At 57.6% G+C, this 17,514-nt stretch overlaps 1 protein-coding gene across 2 annotated transcripts; it reads left to right on the forward strand.

Annotated features, from left to right (window-relative positions):
• SLC38A3 (solute carrier family 38 member 3) lies at positions 461-17,133 on the forward strand. Of its 2 annotated transcripts, none has more exons than XM_005669590.3 (16): positions 461-721; positions 10,646-10,803; positions 10,900-10,981; positions 11,148-11,263; positions 11,840-11,913; positions 11,998-12,090; positions 12,179-12,260; positions 13,347-13,429; positions 13,512-13,570; positions 13,882-14,046; positions 14,129-14,208; positions 14,479-14,579; positions 14,803-14,927; positions 15,022-15,166; positions 16,047-16,150; positions 16,240-17,133. In XM_005669590.3, exons 1-16 carry the CDS (start codon positions 635-637, stop codon positions 16,342-16,344), a joined length of 1,659 nt encoding a protein of 552 aa, XP_005669647.1. In that variant the 5' UTR covers positions 461-634; the 3' UTR covers positions 16,345-17,133. The 2 variants fall into 2 exon arrangements, with proteins under 2 accessions (XP_005669647.1, XP_003358496.1); XM_003358448.4 differs by lacking the exon at positions 461-721 and adding an exon at positions 2,071-2,173.

The following is a 17,514-nucleotide window of genomic DNA, read 5'->3' on the forward strand; positions in this document are numbered from 1 at the left end:
GCTGGAGGTTGAGAAGATGTGACTAAAGAGGGAGGAACAGAGCAAAGGGCTGCCGGGACCCTGGAAGGAGGGTCTGGGAGATCCTGGGACCCTAAGTTCTGCCTTGTGTGTTTAGCAGTTTCTGGAGATGAGGGAGCAGAGGCAGGGGGCCCGGCTGAAGGCTGAGATAAAACTTCCTCCACCTTCCACTCCACGTGGCTGCCCCCAGTGCTGCAGCTATGTGGATGGATATTCCCTCTGGCCTCTGGCAGAAGGCGCCTGGTACCTCTCAGAGCCCCGTAACGGCTGCCAGATGTCCAGCCACCTCGGGCTGGGTTGGGAGATTCGGCAGGTGGCGGGAAAGGCCTCCGAGCTGTGTTTGCCCTGGCTGGGGCCCAGGCCTAGCATCAACAAACAGGCAGCCCCTCCCCCAGCCTGGCCACAACTGGCCCGCCCAGGGACCCCACATCACGCTGCCTTGGTGCCTCCCACAGCAGCCCAGCCCAGCCAGTCCCTGCTTCTTCCAGTTTGGATTGAGGACCCCAACACCCACATGATGAGTGACCTTGAAGCCAGGCCTGGCTCCTCAGGAACTGCCAGTGGGAACACCCAACCCTTGGCAAATGGCTTCTGTTAGCATCCAGGGTATCTGGAGATGGGAGGTGGGGGCAGATTGAAATGCTGCTCAGCGCCTCTCCTATGTGACTCTGTCCCACCGGCAGTCCTCAAGGCCCTTTGGAAGGTAAGAGTCTTGGGGTCTCTTATAACCAAGGTAAGCTGTGATCTGGGGATTACACCAGCTCCAGATCAAGAGGGAGAGCCAGTCCCTTCCTGTTTCTCAGCCATCAACAGGGAAGGAGCTTGGGTAGTTTAGGTTTTCAAGGATGCCACCATCCTAATGCCTTTCTCTTTAGTCCTCCCAGGCCCCTGGCACTCTTAGCCAAAGCTGAGTCCCCTGCCCTTTGCTCACAGCTTCCCCTTCACCCACTCCCTGAAGCCAGGGGAAAGGACAGAGCCATTTCGTGTAACACAGAGAGAAACTGAGGTGTGCTAGGGCTTGGCTGTGGTGGTGCCATGAGTCAGGAGGAAGAGAATTCTGGAGTCCTGACTCCGAGGGCAGGGGAGGGTTGTGGTTCTTTCCCAACACCGGGGAGGGGGGCATACATGAGACAGAGACTAGCTTGGCTAGGAACAGCAGAGGCCATGGATTAATCGGATCAGAGCCAGTGGCTGAGAAGCAAGTGACACAGCTGTTCTACGAACACCCCCGCCCCAATTCACCCCCAAGGTCAAGGCCTCCCCCAGCATCCCTGAAGGGGGGGCCTTAACACCCACCACCCACCTCTGAGCACCAAGGCCTTAGGGGAGAAGCAGGCAAGGGTGGGATAGGAGCTTCCTGCCAAGAACCTGGCCACCCTAGAAACCCCTTCCCCAAGGCACCAAGTCCCAGGCCTCACTGCCCATGGGCAGACACAGCTGTCTCCTATTCCTTAGAAATAAGGAAAGGGGGCATGGCCAGGGGGATCCAGGCAAGGCTGAGCACCAGCCGAGCCCGGCTCCACCCCTGTCCTCACTGCCCCAACACTTGTCTACCCGCAATCTCTTCTGAATATTTGGGAGTAAAGATAGAATTGATATAGGGAATGTCTGTCCTCACCCTATCCCACCTCTGCTTGGGAAGGGCGAGGCAGGCAGAAAAGAAGTCCCTTGTCCTGAGTGATGTCTGAAAATCCCCCACGGAAGGCACCCTTCACTGAGGCCCTGCTCCCACTCCTCTTGGTGAAGAGCCTCTTCTGGCTTCAGGGAAGTGAGGGCAGAGTCTTTCGGGGGTAAAGGGGGCAACTCAGAGACCTCGGAGAGAATTTGCTTTGGACTAAAGCATTTCCCCCCCCACAACATGCAACTGAGCCTCTTCCAGGGCCGCTGCTCTCCTACCTAGGGACTCAGGGCTTGGGCTGCCCCCTTTGCTCCAGGCCTGCAGGGGGGAAGGTGCGGGGGGCGGGGGTAAGGAAGGGGCCCCGCCTCTCCCCAGACCGGCCCCTCCTCCCGCGGGCCGCCAGGGATTGGCGGGCCGGGGGCGGGCCGGGGGCGGGGCCGGGCGCCCTTCATCCCCAGCAGCTGCGCTCAGCCGGGAACAGAGCCGACAGCACCGGCCGGAGCGGAGTACCGCGCGTCCCCCCACCCGCGAGGCCAGGTACTGCTGGGGGCGCCGACCCCGAGTCCAGGGGCACCGGGCGGGCGGAGCCCTACTGTCCACTTTCACGTCCGGATCTGGACCCTGGGCAGCTCCCTTCGGAGCTGCCCAGGTCCCGGGCAGGCGCCCCAGCCTCCGGAGCTTCAGCCCCAACCGCTCCGAGCGCAGGTCTAGAGACCTTCCAGTTGGGACCTTCCAAGCTTGGGATCTTCCGAGCTTGAGCGGGTGTCCCAGGAGGGGCACTTCGTCGTTTCGGGGCCTCTCGCAGAATCTGGCAGGATAGCGGGAGATCCGTGGCACCAGGGGCTGGGGCCACAGGACGCCTTGTTGGGGGCTCGAGTGGCGTGCGATAGACTGTCCGAGGCATGGCCCACGGGGACGGGCTCGAGAGGGTCCTGGAGGGGGGCCTCAGAGGGCCCGGGAGCTGGCCCTGGAGCGCTGCCCCGACGGGCGCCTGACAAGCAAATCAGCCCGGCTGGCACACCAGGCCTCCGGGTATATTTATCCCGCTGTTTTAGGCAGGGGCTTGAGGGCAGATCGGGCCAGGTTGCCTAAGGGGCCGCGGGGCACATTTTGGTCCCAGAGCCGGTGCCATTTGCAGCCGGGCCAGCGGGCACCACGGGCACAGGGCTCGTGTGGCTCCCTGGCCTGAGGGCGGGGCTCCGGCCGAGCTCCTAACCGCCTAGCTCCGGGACAGGGTGCGAGAGCTGACCACACGCTCAGGGGCGGAGGGAAAGGACCAGGATTCGGTTTGCAGGAGCCCGCCCTCGCCCGATTGGCCACAGCGGGTGCATGCGTTTGTTTACACCCGGGAGGGGGAGACCAGGGGCGGGGCTTGTGGGAATTGGCCCCCTCCCCCACAGTGACCTGATCCCTGAGCCCAGGTTTAGGCACTAGGAGAGGTCTGAGGGGGACTAAGTCTAAGGCCCTTGCACTGTGGGGAACACCTACACCCAGGTCCATCCTTCCTTCAGCCTGCCAGTCCTTCCTTCCACGGCTGCCTTGGGCCACCGTGCTGTCCCTGAAAGAGGCCCTTTCTCTTCAGTACACAGTCTGGCATGGGGGCTCACTTCCTTCTGGAAAGGAAGCAAATCCCTCAGAGGTTCTCAATCTGGAGCACAGAATGCTGGAGAGATCTCAAGACAGTTCATTTTGAGAGGGGAAAGTTCTACACAAGCACAGAAGGCTTCCTGCAGGAAGCACCAAAGGTGGGAGGAATGGGGAGGGGGGGGCAGGGAGCCAGGCCTGGAACATCTCCACAAGGGCTAGAATGACTGAAATCAAGAATGAGAATCTGGGAGTTCCCGTCGTGGCGCAGTGGTTAACGAATCCGACTAGGAACCATGAGGTTGCGGGTTCGATCCCTGCCCCTGCTCAGTGGGTTAAGGATCCAGCATTTCTGTGAGCTGTGGTGTAGTTTGCAGACGCGGCTCGGATCCCGCGTTGCTGTGGCTCTGGCGTAGGCCAGTGGCTACAGCTCCGATTGGACCCCTAGCCTGGAAACCTCCATATGCCGCAGGAGCGGCCCAAGAGATAGCAAAAAGACAAAAAAAAAAAAAAAAGAATGAGAATCTAAGAGTTCCCCTTGTGGAGTTCCCGTCATGGCTCAGTGGTTAACAAATCAGACGAGGAACCATGAAGTTGCGGGTTCGATCCCTGGCCTTGCTCAGTGGGTTAAGGATCCGGTGTTGCTGAGCTGTGGTGTAGGTTACAGACACGGCATCAATCCTGTGTTGCTGTGGCTCTGGCGTAGGCTGGTGGCTGCAGCTCCGATTGGACCCCTAGCCTGGGAACCTCCATATGTCGAGGGAGAGGCCCAAGAAATGGCAAAAGGACCAAAAAAAAAAAAAAAAAAAAGTTCCCCTTGTGACTCAGCAGGTTATGAACCTAACTAGTATCCAGGAGGATGAAGGTTCAATCCCTGGCCCCACTCAGTGGGTTAAGGATCTGGTATTGCTGTGAGCTGTGGTGTAGGTCACAGATGCAGCTCGGATCCTACATTGCTGTGGCTGTGACATAGACCCGCAGCTGCAGCTCCAATGTGACCCCTAGCCAAAAAAAAAAAAAAAAAAGAAATGAGAATCTCTGATCCCTTTGGCTGAGGGCAGGGGGCTGTGCCTCTGGGGTGGGTTGGGGTATACATCTCAGAACTTTGTTCTGTGTGGGCCCATAGAGCCCCTGTCCTCAGTGGCTTTTCAAGCCACCCTTTGTTCAGTAATGTTTTCTGGAGTTCATGTCACAAACACCCCTCAGTCCAGGGCTCCAGGTGGCCAGACCATGAGAGTTGTTTGCTCCTGTCCTGGTGGCTGCTTCCCCAGCAAGTAGACTTGGAGTCCTAGACAAATGGAGAAGCTGAAGAAATGCAGGAGTACATGCTGGGTGGTTCATGGTCTCTACATGGGGTCAGGAAATATTGTTGAACCAAACCGAGTGTATCCCGCACTCGGTCTGGGCTGGGTAGGGTACAGGCACTTAGTTTGAGGAGAAACTGTTTGGGGGGAGCAGTTGGCTGCAAGAGAGGTTCAGTTTTGGCATCTATGTGCACAGAAAGCTGGGGTGGGATATGATGCAGCCTATACCAAACAGGGATAGGGGCCCTGCGGGAGAATGTTCCAGTGCAGTCATGGCCAGCCAGGTGCCACTTGGAGCAGGTGAGATGTGCTGGAGCCTTGCCAAAGACCTCAGACCCATTCCATTCACTTAATACTTACTGAGTACCTACTGTGTGCCCCAAGCACAGTCCAGTAGGGAAGAGTTGGACTTTGACTCTGGATAAGAAGACAGATGCAGGGTGGGGGCACTCCAGAGGACCAGGTGGGGCTTCTAGGGGCTAAAGGGAAGGACCAGCTGCTGGGGCAGGAGGGGCTTTCCGGTCAGCAGCCTGGGGTGGCTTGGTTTTGAATTTCCGCTCTGCGGGCCACGTCCTGTACACAGCCTTCAGCCGGCACGTCTGCACACGTGCATGGCCACTAAGGATGGGGGTCACTCCAACTGACTGCCATCTCCGTAGAGCTTTCCCATTGTGTGGGTGGACAAGCTCTGGGTGCTGAACTAGAGGGTTCTGAATTTTCCAGCTGGGCCCGATCTTGTGGCCCTAGTGGGCTCAGTCCCACCCTCCAGCTGTCCTGTATCTGGCTAAGGAGGGCATGACCTGCCCTTGTAAAAACTTGGAAAAGCTGTGGCATCCTGCATCCTGCTGTGGCATCCACTGGGCCTGCTGCCCCTCACCTGGGCCTCTGGTCCCTTCTCAGCACCTTGCTCCTTTTGGGGTGCTCTGTCTCTTTCTCCATCTGGCTGTCTCTAACTAGTTGGCTGTCTCTGTCTGTCTGTCTCTCACCTGTCTGGTTGTCTGTCTCTCTGTCTGAATGGCTATCCATCTCTCACTGTATCTTTCTCTGTTTGTGTCCCTCTATAATCTGTCTGCATTTCTGTTACCTCCCCGTACCTTGCTAGGACTGTCCCTCTGTCTGGATCAGTGTGCAGGGACACACATATCATGTGGGTATGTTTTCTCTCCCTGCCTCTCTTTTCCCTCCCTCTGCCTCTCTCTGCTTCTTCCTGACATTGGATGGTGTCTGTCCTCCAGGCTGACCTTGCCTTTTGCCCCCCCCCAAGCCAATCAGGGTCTCCAGTGAGTCCTGAGCTGCCCCAGGCCCCTGCTCCAGCTTTCTTTAGGGCCAGAAGTCCGGCTGTCCAAATATTTGGCTGCCTCCAGGGAATTCCGGGTCAGCAGGGAGGAGGATGGGCTGGCTGGCTCGGGGTCTCCCCTGCCCCTGGGGGGCCACAGGCACGTGATGTCCTGTCCTTTGCCTCAGCTGGGCCTTGGGCTGCACGTCCTTCTCAGCGGGCTGGCAACTGGGGGGAAGCGGCTGCTGCTGGCTCTGGCCTGGTCTTGAGCTGAGAGGTTCTGACTGTAGCTTCTACTGGGGCCAACCTGAGCAAGGAGGGTCTAGGACTGGGCAGCGGGGGAGGCACGGGCGTTAGGGGGCTAGGCCCAATACTAAGCATCTGTTAGGTGTTTAAAAAATGTACCCTGTCACAGGAAAGTCCATCTTCCGGCCCCAGCTGGGGCCCTCAGATCCTCCTAGATGCTTCCGGATGCCCAGAACACAGAAGGATGGGGCCAGGGAGCTAGGGGATGAGAGAGGTTAGTGTGGCCAACACATCAATGTTCTGCACTGTTTGTCTTTGCCTGATGTGCCCCCTCCTACATTGCCACCCCCTAAGTACCAGCCCGGTGTTGGTCACACGCTAGCCACTTAGTGTTGTTGACAACAGGGGAGTCGTAGATGTAAGACTGGACCTGCTGAGGTCAAAATCTGGAGTTGTGGGTCTGGGGGAGGGGCCAGGGCTTTGTTTTAGTATCCTTGCCTGCTCTGAACACCCTCCCACACGCCCTGTCCCTAGACCCCTGACCTCAGCAATCAGCTCTACACCAATTCCTGTGGCTGTGCCTTAAAAACATACAATCCAGACTTATCTGTCAAATCAAGTTTCCCTGTTAATGGAGAGCTTGTCCGAAGAGGGTGTTTTCCTTCTGAAGCCTGGAGAAGTAGGTGGGCAAGGGGGTGCTAGGTTGGGAGGGGCACCTTCTCTCAGCTAACCAGGGCAGCAGTCAGGACAGGTGAGCTCAAACTGGGGGCAGCCCTGAGCCCCAAGGGATGACCACACTGGACCTTTAAACCAGGCCAGCAGCCTCTCCCCTAAGATCTGGGCTGAGGTGAAGTCTGCCCAGGCACACGGAGCTTGGGGCCCATGGCAGAAAGCTATATGGGGTCTGCAATGCCACCAGCACATTCCCACAGGGCCAAGGAATGGCTCCCTGTAGCTGACCCGCTACTGCAAACCCACTCATGTTCCTGAGTGTTAGGGAGGAAAGCCAGGCTCAGAGCCCTGGTACCTCCAAGGACCTCAATGCAGGGATAGAGAGATGTGCTTCCCATAGCAGCTGATGCAAGCAGTGGCCCCACAGTGGCCTGGATTCCTGGGTCTCGAAATCTTTAATTAGCCGAACTCAACGCCTGCAGAGGAGGTGTGCCTGACAAATTCTCACCCTGTGATGTCTGCGTGGGAGGACGGTACCTGCTGTGCTACCCCTGTGGCTCCTGCTCCCCCTGGCCTTTATCTCCCAGCAGAGCAAACAGGCCCCAGGGCAGTGGCCTGGACCATTGATTTACTGCCTGAACCCATGCTACACCCCTGACAGATGCCATTCTGATGATCTGCCCAAGGTTGCAGTAATCTTCCCACCCCAGAGCCTGACCCCTCTCTGAGAGCCCGTGGTCTGCCCTGGGGCCGAAGTTCTGAGAGAGGCTCCTCGGTCGGTCCCTACCTTTGGTCCAATCTCACGGAACCCCTGAAGGACGGAGGCCACTGAGGTCCTGAGTGGGGAGTGCTTTGTCCATGATCACACAGTATCCAGGGCCAGGTCAGGCCTCAGACCCAGAATGTCCACTCTGGGCTTTCCACACAAGTGGGTCAGGATCTGCTGACTGCTTCTGTCAGGCAGGGGCTGTCATCTGAGTCTACCCTAATACCTGATGCAAAGGAGCTTGGGAGGTGGCAGGCCTGAGAGATGGGAACTGTCAAACATGAACTGCCAGCCTCAGGGAATGGCTGTAGATCCACATGCCAGGCCAGTTCTAGTCTCTGCCCTGGGCCCCCCAACCCTCAGTCCTGCCCTAGACTGAAGCACAGACTCCTTCAAAGTCCTATCAGGCTTGTCTATGCCTTGGAACCTTCATTCTATCCTCACACTGCCTCATACTATACCTCAGGGCCTTTGCACATGCCATGCCCTCTGCTTGAGGCACTCTTTCCTGTTTCCACACCTTGGGACATCCTACTGGAATTTATGAACTGGTTCCATTGCCTCCTCCAGGAAGTCTTTCTTTTGCCTCTCTCTCTCTCTCTCCCCTTTTTATAATTTTTTTTTAACTCATGGTATGCAAATTTCCTGGGTCAGGGATCAAACCTGTGCCATAGCTGTAACCAGAGCCACAGCAGTGACAACGCTGGATCCTTAACCTGCTGAGCAGCAAGAGAAATTCTCCATCTTGTTTTGTTTGGTTTTGTTTTCTCTCTCTCCTTTTCTGAGTCCCAGCACTATGTGGCTCACACTCAGTTACAGTAGGAGCCATAGGGTAGGGGATGTGGGTAGGGGTTGTGTCCCTTCCAGACAAGAAACTTCTTGAGGAAATGTAGTCCATGTCTGCTCTGGGATGTCAGGCCAGCCTGAGACCCAGCAGTGACTGGTCATGAGGAATAGACAGGACCTGAAAGTCTAGGTCCAGGTCCTGTTGGGGGTGGGGAACCTGGATCCAGGACCTCAGACACCTTGGCCATGACCATGCCATGGCCTGTGGTCTCCCTGGAGGCAGTGCTTGGCTGCTAGGGAAGAATATTAAGGCAGAGAAATGCGCTTTGTCCAAGCTGCCGACTCAGCACAGTCTGAGGGCCTGTCCCAGCCTGCCCAGGGTGAGAGGCCCAGCAAGGGCAACCCCAGCTGAGAGCCAGGGGGCACTCTGGAGTGACTCTGGAGAAAGGGTACAGATAGCCTTGGAGAAGTGCTGTTGGTGAGGCTTGGGGCAGGGGCATGAAGGAAACAGGCTGATCTTGAAGGCTCTGGTCCAGGGAATAGGGTGTGAGAAGAGATGCTTAAACTGCCATGGTCCTGAGTGGACAGGGCTGGAGGAGAGAAGGGTTCAGATGCCAGCATAAGAGGAACAAGAGGCAAGTTGAGGTGTCCAAGGGTGCTAGGTATGGGGTCCCTAGGACAGAGGTGCCTAGGATCTGAACTCTGGCTTGTGGTGGCCTGGGGCAATGGCAGGGAGGTCCTCTGGTCAGTTCCGCGTGGCTGCTGCCTCCAGGACATGGGGCCTGAGGCCTGAGCCTAAGCCTCCCCACCCACCCTAGCCCTGAGTGCTGAGTTTGAGACCCTGGTACCCCAGCTTCCAGAGTAGACCTGAGACCATCAGGGTCTGGAGTGGGGTTGGGGGTTTTAAGGCAGAACACAGGGTTCCCAAGCAGAAGGGCTGCCATGATGTCAAGATCAGGCTCTGGCAGTGCTGCCCTGTCCCTGGTTTCCACTGTGGCCTCAGATCTCCTGCTGGCCTGACTGGCCTTCAGAATGTCCTTATTGGAGCTCCCATCGTGGCTCAGTGGTTACCGAATCCGACTAGGAACCATGAGGTTGCGGGTTCGATCAGTGGGCTAAGGATTTGGCATTGCCATGAGCTGTGGTGTAGGTTGCAGACAAGGCTCAGATCCCATGTTGTTGTGGCTCTGGCGTAGGCTGGAGGCTACAGCTCCGATTTACCCCCTAGCCTGGGAACCTCCATGTGCCGCGGGAGCAGCCCTAGAAAAGGCAAAAAGACAAAAAAAGAAAAAAAAGAATGTCCTTATTGATCCTGAGGGTACTATGCCCAGGTACCTTCTGGGGTAGGTGGCTCCCCAGCCCCAGTGATAGGAGAGGAACCAGTGAGTTGTCTGGGCAGTAGGCAGGGTTGGGCATGAGGAGGAGTGGAGCTGGTTCCTTTGAGGCCCAGCAGAGCTACTCCCTGAGAGCAGGGAGGCAAATACTGACCCGGTGGTCCAGGCCCACCTAGAGCTGGCCAAGGCCCCGAGTTCCTGATCTGGGGCTCCAGGAAGTACGGTGTCCGCTCAAGAGGGGTGGGCACCTAAGTGGAGGGTTCCCCAGCAGGGCAGGAGAGTCTTGAAAGAGAACATGACCCTGAAGTCAGGGCTGTGTGGAGGGTCAAGCCCATGTGGCCCAGAGAACTGTGCCCCGAGGTACCCATTTCCTGGAAGGTTCCCCGAGGGCCCTTCACAGCCAGGCGGGCAGGGCCCAGGTGTCCAGCCACCCAGCACCGCCTCAGGCCTCCTGGTTCGGTGGGGGGAGTGTAGCCTCTGCGCCTGCCGTTCCCAGCGCCAACTCTCAGCCCACAGAAGCTCCTTTGTTCTGGCTGCCAGCAAAGCCCGCCGGGCGGCTGGGAACAGGGCCCACAGCCCTCACCCTCTCCCGAGGCCTCCAGCCATCGGGTAGTGCCATTCTAGGTTGGCCAGGAGGCCCCTGGCACACAGGGCCGGCACAGGAAAACGTCTCCCAGTATTACTGTCAGGGAGGGGGGGTCAGTCCAGGGTGCACCCCCAGAGTAGGGTCTGGAGGCCTGGGACTCAGCATCCTGGGGTCCTGGCACCACTGGGCTCTGAACTCAGGTCATCCACTGATTCCACATCACAGATGGGGAAACTGAGGCCCCACAGGCTTGCCTGGGCCGATCTGTGTCTGTGGTAGGCGGAGCGCTAAATCCTGGCTGAGGCATCCCCTCAGCATGTTCTGGAGAACTTAGGTACCTGAGCTCTGCCCTGAATCAACTTCTGGGAGATGTGCTACAGCGGCAGACTTCCTGTGGGAGTGTGAGCCATGGGCCCGAGGAGCAGGGTTGACCAGAGGGACTGTCTGCCCCGTAGACAGCTGACCACGTCAGTGTGGGAGCCTGTGTTCCCGGTGGTGGTGGTTCCAGAGCGATGGAGGCACCTCTGCAGACGGAGATGGTGGAGCTGGTGCCCAATGGCAAACACTTGGAGGGGCTGCTCCCAGTCACCGCCCCCATGGCTGGCAACCAGAGGTGAGCCAGGGCCCCAGTCATGGCTTAGGGTGGGGCAGGGCAGCGTGCGGGCCCAGGCGCTGGAGCTGAGCTGCCTGCTGTGGTCTGTGCCTGCAGGGTCGAGGGCCCCGGACGGAGCTGTGTTGAGGGTGAGGGCTTCCTACAGAAAAGCCCCAGCAAGGAGCCGCACTTCACCGATGTGAGCAGGGGCAGCGGTGGGGGGCTGGGGTACCACTGGGAGCTTGGGTGCAGTAACGAGGCACTCTGGGGCAGCGATGGGAGGCCAAGGGACAGTGGTGGGGAACCAACACTGATTTGCCCTCCACACTCACCCGACACCTCCCATCTCACTCTGGCGCCTGCAGTTCGAGGGGAAGACATCATTCGGTATGTCAGTGTTCAACCTTAGCAACGCCATCATGGGCAGCGGCATCCTGGGGCTCGCCTACGCCATGGCCAATACAGGCATCATCCTTTTCCTGTGAGTGCCCTCAGCAAACCTTCTAAAGATAGGAACCCTAAACAGGCCACCAACCCTGACCTCCCAGGACCTGCCGGTTTCCTGTCCCAAGACCCAGGCTACAGTGGGTGGGCACTTACAGTCAACCCAAACCACTGCTGAAAAAAAGACAGCCATGGCCAGACAAATATTCCTCACTTCCCTGTAAACCCACTGAGCTGACAACACGGAGCCAGCCTAACAGACCCAAGTCTGTCCTTCTACCACATTTCTGTGTGACGGATAAACCCTCAGGGCCAGGCTGTATGTGGGTACACGTGTCCTTACCTGGGAGCACTGCCCTGTGGCCTAAATGGAAAGCACGTTTGTTCAAAGAACTCAAGGGGAAGTGGTGCTCGGAGGGCCCTTCTGGGTCATGGCCACCCTGGGTCAAGCCAGGTGAGGTTCACCACGCCTGGGGTCTGCTGAGCTTGCATCCACACATGTGGGGGATCCGGACAGCTGGGTCACAGACCCAGCACTCCCAGGCCTCCTGGAGCTCATCGCCCCCGCCAGCCTGGGGAGGCCCGGCAACCTCTTTTCGTCTAACTTCCCCAGCTTCCTGTTGACGGCCGTCGCCCTGCTCTCCAGCTACTCCATCCACCTGCTACTCAAGTCCTCAGGGATCGTGGGTGAGCCCCAAATCTGGCCTGTAGCAGGGAGGGGTGGGCTGGGTCAAGCCCTCCTGACCGCATCCTGATTCCCCGGCCCTGCAGGCATCCGTGCCTATGAGCAGCTGGGCTACCGTGCCTTTGGGACCCCAGGAAAGCTGGCAGCAGCCCTGGCCATCACGCTACAGAACATCGGAGGTGAGGTTGACGGGCAGGCGATGGGTGGTAGACAGGCTGAGGGCTGGCTGGTCTGGCTGGATTGGCTGACCTGCCCCCTCTCCCCCAGCCATGTCCAGCTACCTGTACATCATCAAGTCTGAGCTGCCCCTCGTCATACAGACCTTCCTGAACCTGGAGGAGCAGACCTCGTGAGCCCCAGGGTGGGGTGGGGCTGGGTGAGCGTGGGAGGACCCAGTCTGTCCCTCTGTGTCCACCACTAATGGCGCTCAGGCCAGGCCAGCAGAAGAGACAAGGCAGGGTGGAGGCGGGGAGCAGAGAGCTGCCAGCAGAGCTACCTTTCAGTGGACACTCGATTATGAAGCATCTAGGGGAGGCCCCAGGAAGGCCATGTGGGGCCGGGGTGGGTGAGGCCGCAGAAACTGCCCGCTAGCCCTGGACCCAGCCTGAGAGCACAGAGGACCTGAGAACCTCGGGCTTAGCTCTAAGCTCCTGCTATTCCTGACCGTGGCTTGGGTGTTAGCCCCCCCTCGCGCCCCGCCCCAACCAAGAAATTAAGCCCACAGTGTCCCAGTTGCCTGTCATCAGTTTAGCCAGCACTGATGGCATCAACCATGTTTTGTGGGTAGAAACAGAGAGGACAGCCAGGCCCTGCCCTTGGCCACACAGTCCGGACAAGCAAAGAGACTGTGCAGCTAAGAGATGCCTTGGGAAGAAGGAAACATCCAGGATTCTGCCCCTGGCCCTGGGGGCCTTTCCCAAGGAGCTAGCCTTTGAGCTTGCCCCGAAGGGGCATTTCCTCAGTTCCCTGTATCCACTGTCCATTGGGGGGCGGGTCAGGATGATACAGGATGCAGATGTGGGGAGGGGGGACCACAGGGAGTTCAGGTGGTTGGCAAGTCCCTGAGGCCCCCATAGAAAATGCCTCACCCCTCAGAATCAGGTTCTTTCACCCCGCTGGCCCCCTTGGGGCCATTCCCTGGGAAGACTAGACCCAGACTTAGGTGTCCTGGGAAAAACAACAACCGTGACTATTATTGTAGGGGTTTCCAAACAGGAGCTGAGTGCATTAGTCTTCACATCTCCCGCAAGGAGAGCGCTAAGAGTATGCTCACTTGGCAGATGGGGAAAGGGAGACTCAGACCTGTGAACAAGTATTCTTCAGAGGTCACTCAGTGGTGTGACTTAGTGGCACCCACCAGCTGGGGGTGAAGGCAGGTGACCCCACCCAAGGCTGAGTGGGCTCTAATCTTGGCTCCCCACTCCTGGCCCTGCAGGGACTGGTACATGAATGGGAACTACCTGGTGATCCTGGTCTCTGTCATCGTCATTCTGCCCCTGGCATTGATGCGGCAGCTTGGTGAGCGTGGTGGGACCAGATCCTTGGAGGGATGCCTGGGAGGGGACCCTCAGTCTCACAGCCCCCCTTCCCCACTTTGCAGGCTACCTAGGTTACTCCAGTGGCTTCTCTCTCAGCTGTATGGTGTTCTTCCTAATCGCAGTGAGTCACCCTCCAGGCTGGTTCAGGGAGGGGGCAGGTCTTTCAGGAAGCCTGGGTCAGAAGGCAGCTCCTCCAGGAGTTCCCTGTAGTGCATCGGGTTAAGGATCTGGCATTGTCACTGCAGTGTCTTGGGTCCCTGCTGTGGCATGGGTTCAATCCCTGGCCTGGGAGGTTTTGCATGCCACAGGTATGGCAGGGGAAAAAAAAAAGAAGGCAGCTCCTCCAGTCCTGATCTAGATGTGGCTTCACAGTGACTTCCCAAGCAGCCGAGCCTGGCCCTGATTCCTTCATCCTTCGCCATCCCCACCTAGGTCATCTACAAAAAGTTCCACGTGCCCTGCCCACTGGCTCCCAGTTTAGCCAACATTACAGGCAACTTCAGCCTCATGGAGGTTGTCAAGGAACAGGCCCAGCTGCAGGTCGAGACGGAGGTCACAGCCTTCTGCACCCCAAACTACTTCACACTCAACACACAGGTTCCGACAGCCCAGGGTGGGGGCAGCGGGCCTGGTGAGGGGGGGTGGTGGCCATCCTGACTCAGAACCTGTATTTCCCCAGACGGCATACACCATCCCCATCATGGCCTTTGCCTTCGTCTGCCACCCCGAGGTGCTGCCCATCTATACAGAGCTCAAGGAGTAGGTGGCTGTGGCGGGGAGAGGGGGTGGGGCTGCCATGAGTTGGCCTGGGGAGGATGGATGTGGTCCTAAAGAAGGGAGGGAGTGATAGGAGCCAGATCATTTTATCAATGATTTCCAGGGGCGCCACGAGGGGCCAGTGGGGGCAAGAAGGAGGCTCCCTCAGCTGCCAGACGGTGAGGGGTGGTGCCAGAGAGAGACCCTGGGACACACGGGGCTTTCCCAGTGTGGCCCAATGTGGCATCACTCCCCTCCCCTGCTGCCCCATAGCCCCTCCAAGCGGAAGATGCAGCACATCTCCAACCTGTCCATCGCCGTCATGTATGTCATGTACTTCCTGGCCGCCCTCTTCGGCTACCTCACCTTCTACGGTATGGCTGGACCGAGGGCAGAGGCAGGCCAGGCTGGGGGGCAAGGGGCTGGCCGGTGGCCATGGCACCCTGCAGGCTCTAGGTGCTTTATTAGGTCTGTTAACTGTGCCCTGCAGCTGTGGAGGTGAGTCTGTTGCCACTCCCCACAGTGTCGGGGTCAATCCAAGTTCAGAGCCCAATCCCCTCCCTGGACCTCCCGCTGACCACTCCCTGCCTGCCACAGATGGGGTGGAGTCAGAGCTGCTGCACACCTACAGCAAGGTGGACCCATTTGATGTGCTGATCCTGTGTGTGCGTGTGGCTGTGCTGACAGCAGTCACTCTCACGGTGCCCATCGTTCTGTTTCCGGTGAGCCGACGTGCAGGTGACCAGGTGGCCAGACCAATGGCAGGTGGGATTATGCGGCTGACAGATTGATGACTCTCCCCAACCTCCTCCCCAGGTACGCCGCGCCCTCCAGCAGATGCTGTTTCAGGACCAGGAGTTCAGCTGGCTTCGGCATGTGCTCATTGCTATTAGCCTGCTCACTTGTATCAACCTGCTGGTCATCTTTGCCCCCAACATTCTGGGCATCTTTGGAGTCATCGGTGAGGGTCTGGCCCTGCTGTGAATGGAGGCAGGGTATCACCCCAGAGAACATCCCTCCTGCAAACCCTGGTGGATTCCTGAATCTGTATCCTACATTGAAGGGATGCCTGCTGGCCATGTGCACAATTTGGCTTCCTGTCTGAGATTCTGAGGGCTAACCCATTTTGAGGGCTCAGAGCACTGAGTCAGTTACTCTTTCTGGGGGACAGGAAGCCCAGAGGTTGGGGGCCTACGCAAAGGATTTCATTGGGTCTTGTCCCCATCTCATGTATAAGGCAGTTTGCAGTGATTCAGGGAGAGCCATGTAGCTGGTAAGTGGAGGGCCTTCATTCAGCCCTGGGATTATGGGATTATAAGTTTTGGGGTTCTGTCCACTGTCCCATCTCAGTTGAGGCTCTGAGCTGGAAGATCAGACAATTCCGAGACATCTTTGTGGTGACCCAACTCAAGAGGCAGATTCTCCAACCCAGCTCTGCAAGGACCAACACACAGACCTGGGGGCTGAGTATCCTGGATATCATAAACAGGATTCTCGGTTGGATGTCTGAAATCTAACTCAAAATGAAGCAAGCAGAAAATAATGTATTGGCTCAATTAATGGACAGCCTTCAGGAATAGCTATATCCAGGAACCCAATATCCTCAAGGTTTCGTCTCTCTCCTCTCTCTGCCTGCCTTTTCTCTTTGCTAGCTTCATTCACTGATAGATTCTTCTGATACCAACTGCACTAGCCTTCTGCTCTCTAGAATCAGGCAGAGCTCTCAAGTGGAATCTCAGGATGAGACTCCCTCAACAAGGAACATTTGATCTCAGTAAGGGTCTACCCCTGAGCCTCAGCCAGGACGTGAGCCAGCAGAGGCCATGTGCTACTCTTTGCAGGTGCCACGTCTGCCCCATGCCTCATCTTCATCTTCCCTGCCATCTTCTATTTTCGCATCATGCCCATCGAGAAGGAACCTGCAAAGTCTACCCCCAAAATCCTGGTGCGAGGGGCCTAGAGGTTGTGGGGCTGGTGTGGGGCTGAGGAAGGTGCCCTGAAACTAAGAACTAACTCTGACTTCTGACCCCACAGGCCCTTTGTTTTGCTGCAGTTGGTCTCTTGCTGATGACCATGAGCTTGAGCTTCATCATTATTGACTGGGTCTCGGGGACAAGCCAGCACGGAGGAAGCCACTAGGATGAACCCCCCCATCCTGTTCTGTATCCCTGCCCAGACTCTTCATCCTGTGGCCAGCTGAGGGAGGAGAAAGATGTGGTGAATACTATGGCATTTGGCCCTGCCCCACGTCCTCTCTGTTGTAGTTTTTGTTAGAGCCAGGACCAAGGCCCTTGGGCCACTACCCTGCTGGGCTCCTGGGCCGCAGGGACTTCCTGAGCCGGGAACAGGGCGGGGTTGTAACTCCTGCTCCCTTCCTGCCGCCGCAGACCTCAAGCCCCTCACCCTCTTTGCACAGGTGCATAGACTGAGGCCCAGCCGCTGCCGCAGAGGTCACACAGCCTGTAGGGACATGTAGAGCTGAATCAGGCCCGCAGTCATCCCCCTACCTTGCTGCTGGGCCACAGTCCACACCCTGAGGCCTCATCTCCCCCAGCCCACTGGCCTTTCCTCCTTCTGTCCCCTAGAGCCTCTTCAGGCACTTGGGCTCAGGCCCTTAGATAATCTAGTCCTGTTCTCCCACCTCCTCCACCAGGAGCAGACCCCCCCCCCAACCCTCCGGCTGGGGCCAGCAGGATCTTTTGAGGGTGAGGCTGGTGTGGGCACCCCCAGGGACACCTGCCCTGGCCCTTCACCAGTCCCGGGGAGGCTGGGACTCCCCCCACCCCCAGCCCCGGCCAGAGCTCACATTCCACTGCAGGGAGAAGGAAGAGGCTGGAGGGCCCTGGGAACCAGAGACCCCCAGGGCCACACTGGGGCCAGGGTGGAGAGGCTGGCAGCCCCCTTTTATAAATATTATACATAAGACCAGCTGTGCTTTATATTCTTTTTTTAAAAAAAATTATTATAGTTGACTTACATTGTTCTGTCAATTTCTGCTGTACAGCAAAGTGACCCAGTCATCTGTATATATACCTTCTTTTTCTCATATTATCGTCATCACATTCCATCACAAGTGATTGGACATAGTTCCCTGTGCTATACAGCAGGACCTCATGGCTTATTCATTCTTAATGTAACAGTTTGTGCTTTACATTCTTTTTTTTTTTTTAGGGCCTTACCCATGACACATGGAGGTTCCCACGCTAAGGGTCAAATCGGAGTTGTAGCTGCCGGCCTACGCCACAGCCACAGCAACGCCAGATCAAAGCTGCGCCTGCGACCTACTCTACAGCTCACAGCAATGCCAGA

This window comes from Sus scrofa, chromosome 13, assembly GCF_000003025.6.
Source record: "Sus scrofa isolate TJ Tabasco breed Duroc chromosome 13, Sscrofa11.1, whole genome shotgun sequence".
Classification (NCBI taxonomy): domain Eukaryota; kingdom Metazoa; phylum Chordata; class Mammalia; order Artiodactyla; family Suidae; genus Sus; species Sus scrofa.

Bases quoted from the DNA above. Each gene is read 5' to 3' on its own strand.
- SLC38A3 (XM_005669590.3), top strand. From the start codon at position 635: ATGGGAGGTGGGGGCAGATTGAAATGCTGCTCAGCGCCTCTCCTATGT. The intron at 10,982-11,147 runs GTGAGCAGGGGC...TGGCGCCTGCAG, and splicing joins AGGAGCCGCACTTCACCGAT to TTCGAGGGGAAGACATCATT. The intron at 11,264-11,839 runs GTGAGTGCCCTC...TAACTTCCCCAG, and splicing joins ACAGGCATCATCCTTTTCCT to CTTCCTGTTGACGGCCGTCG.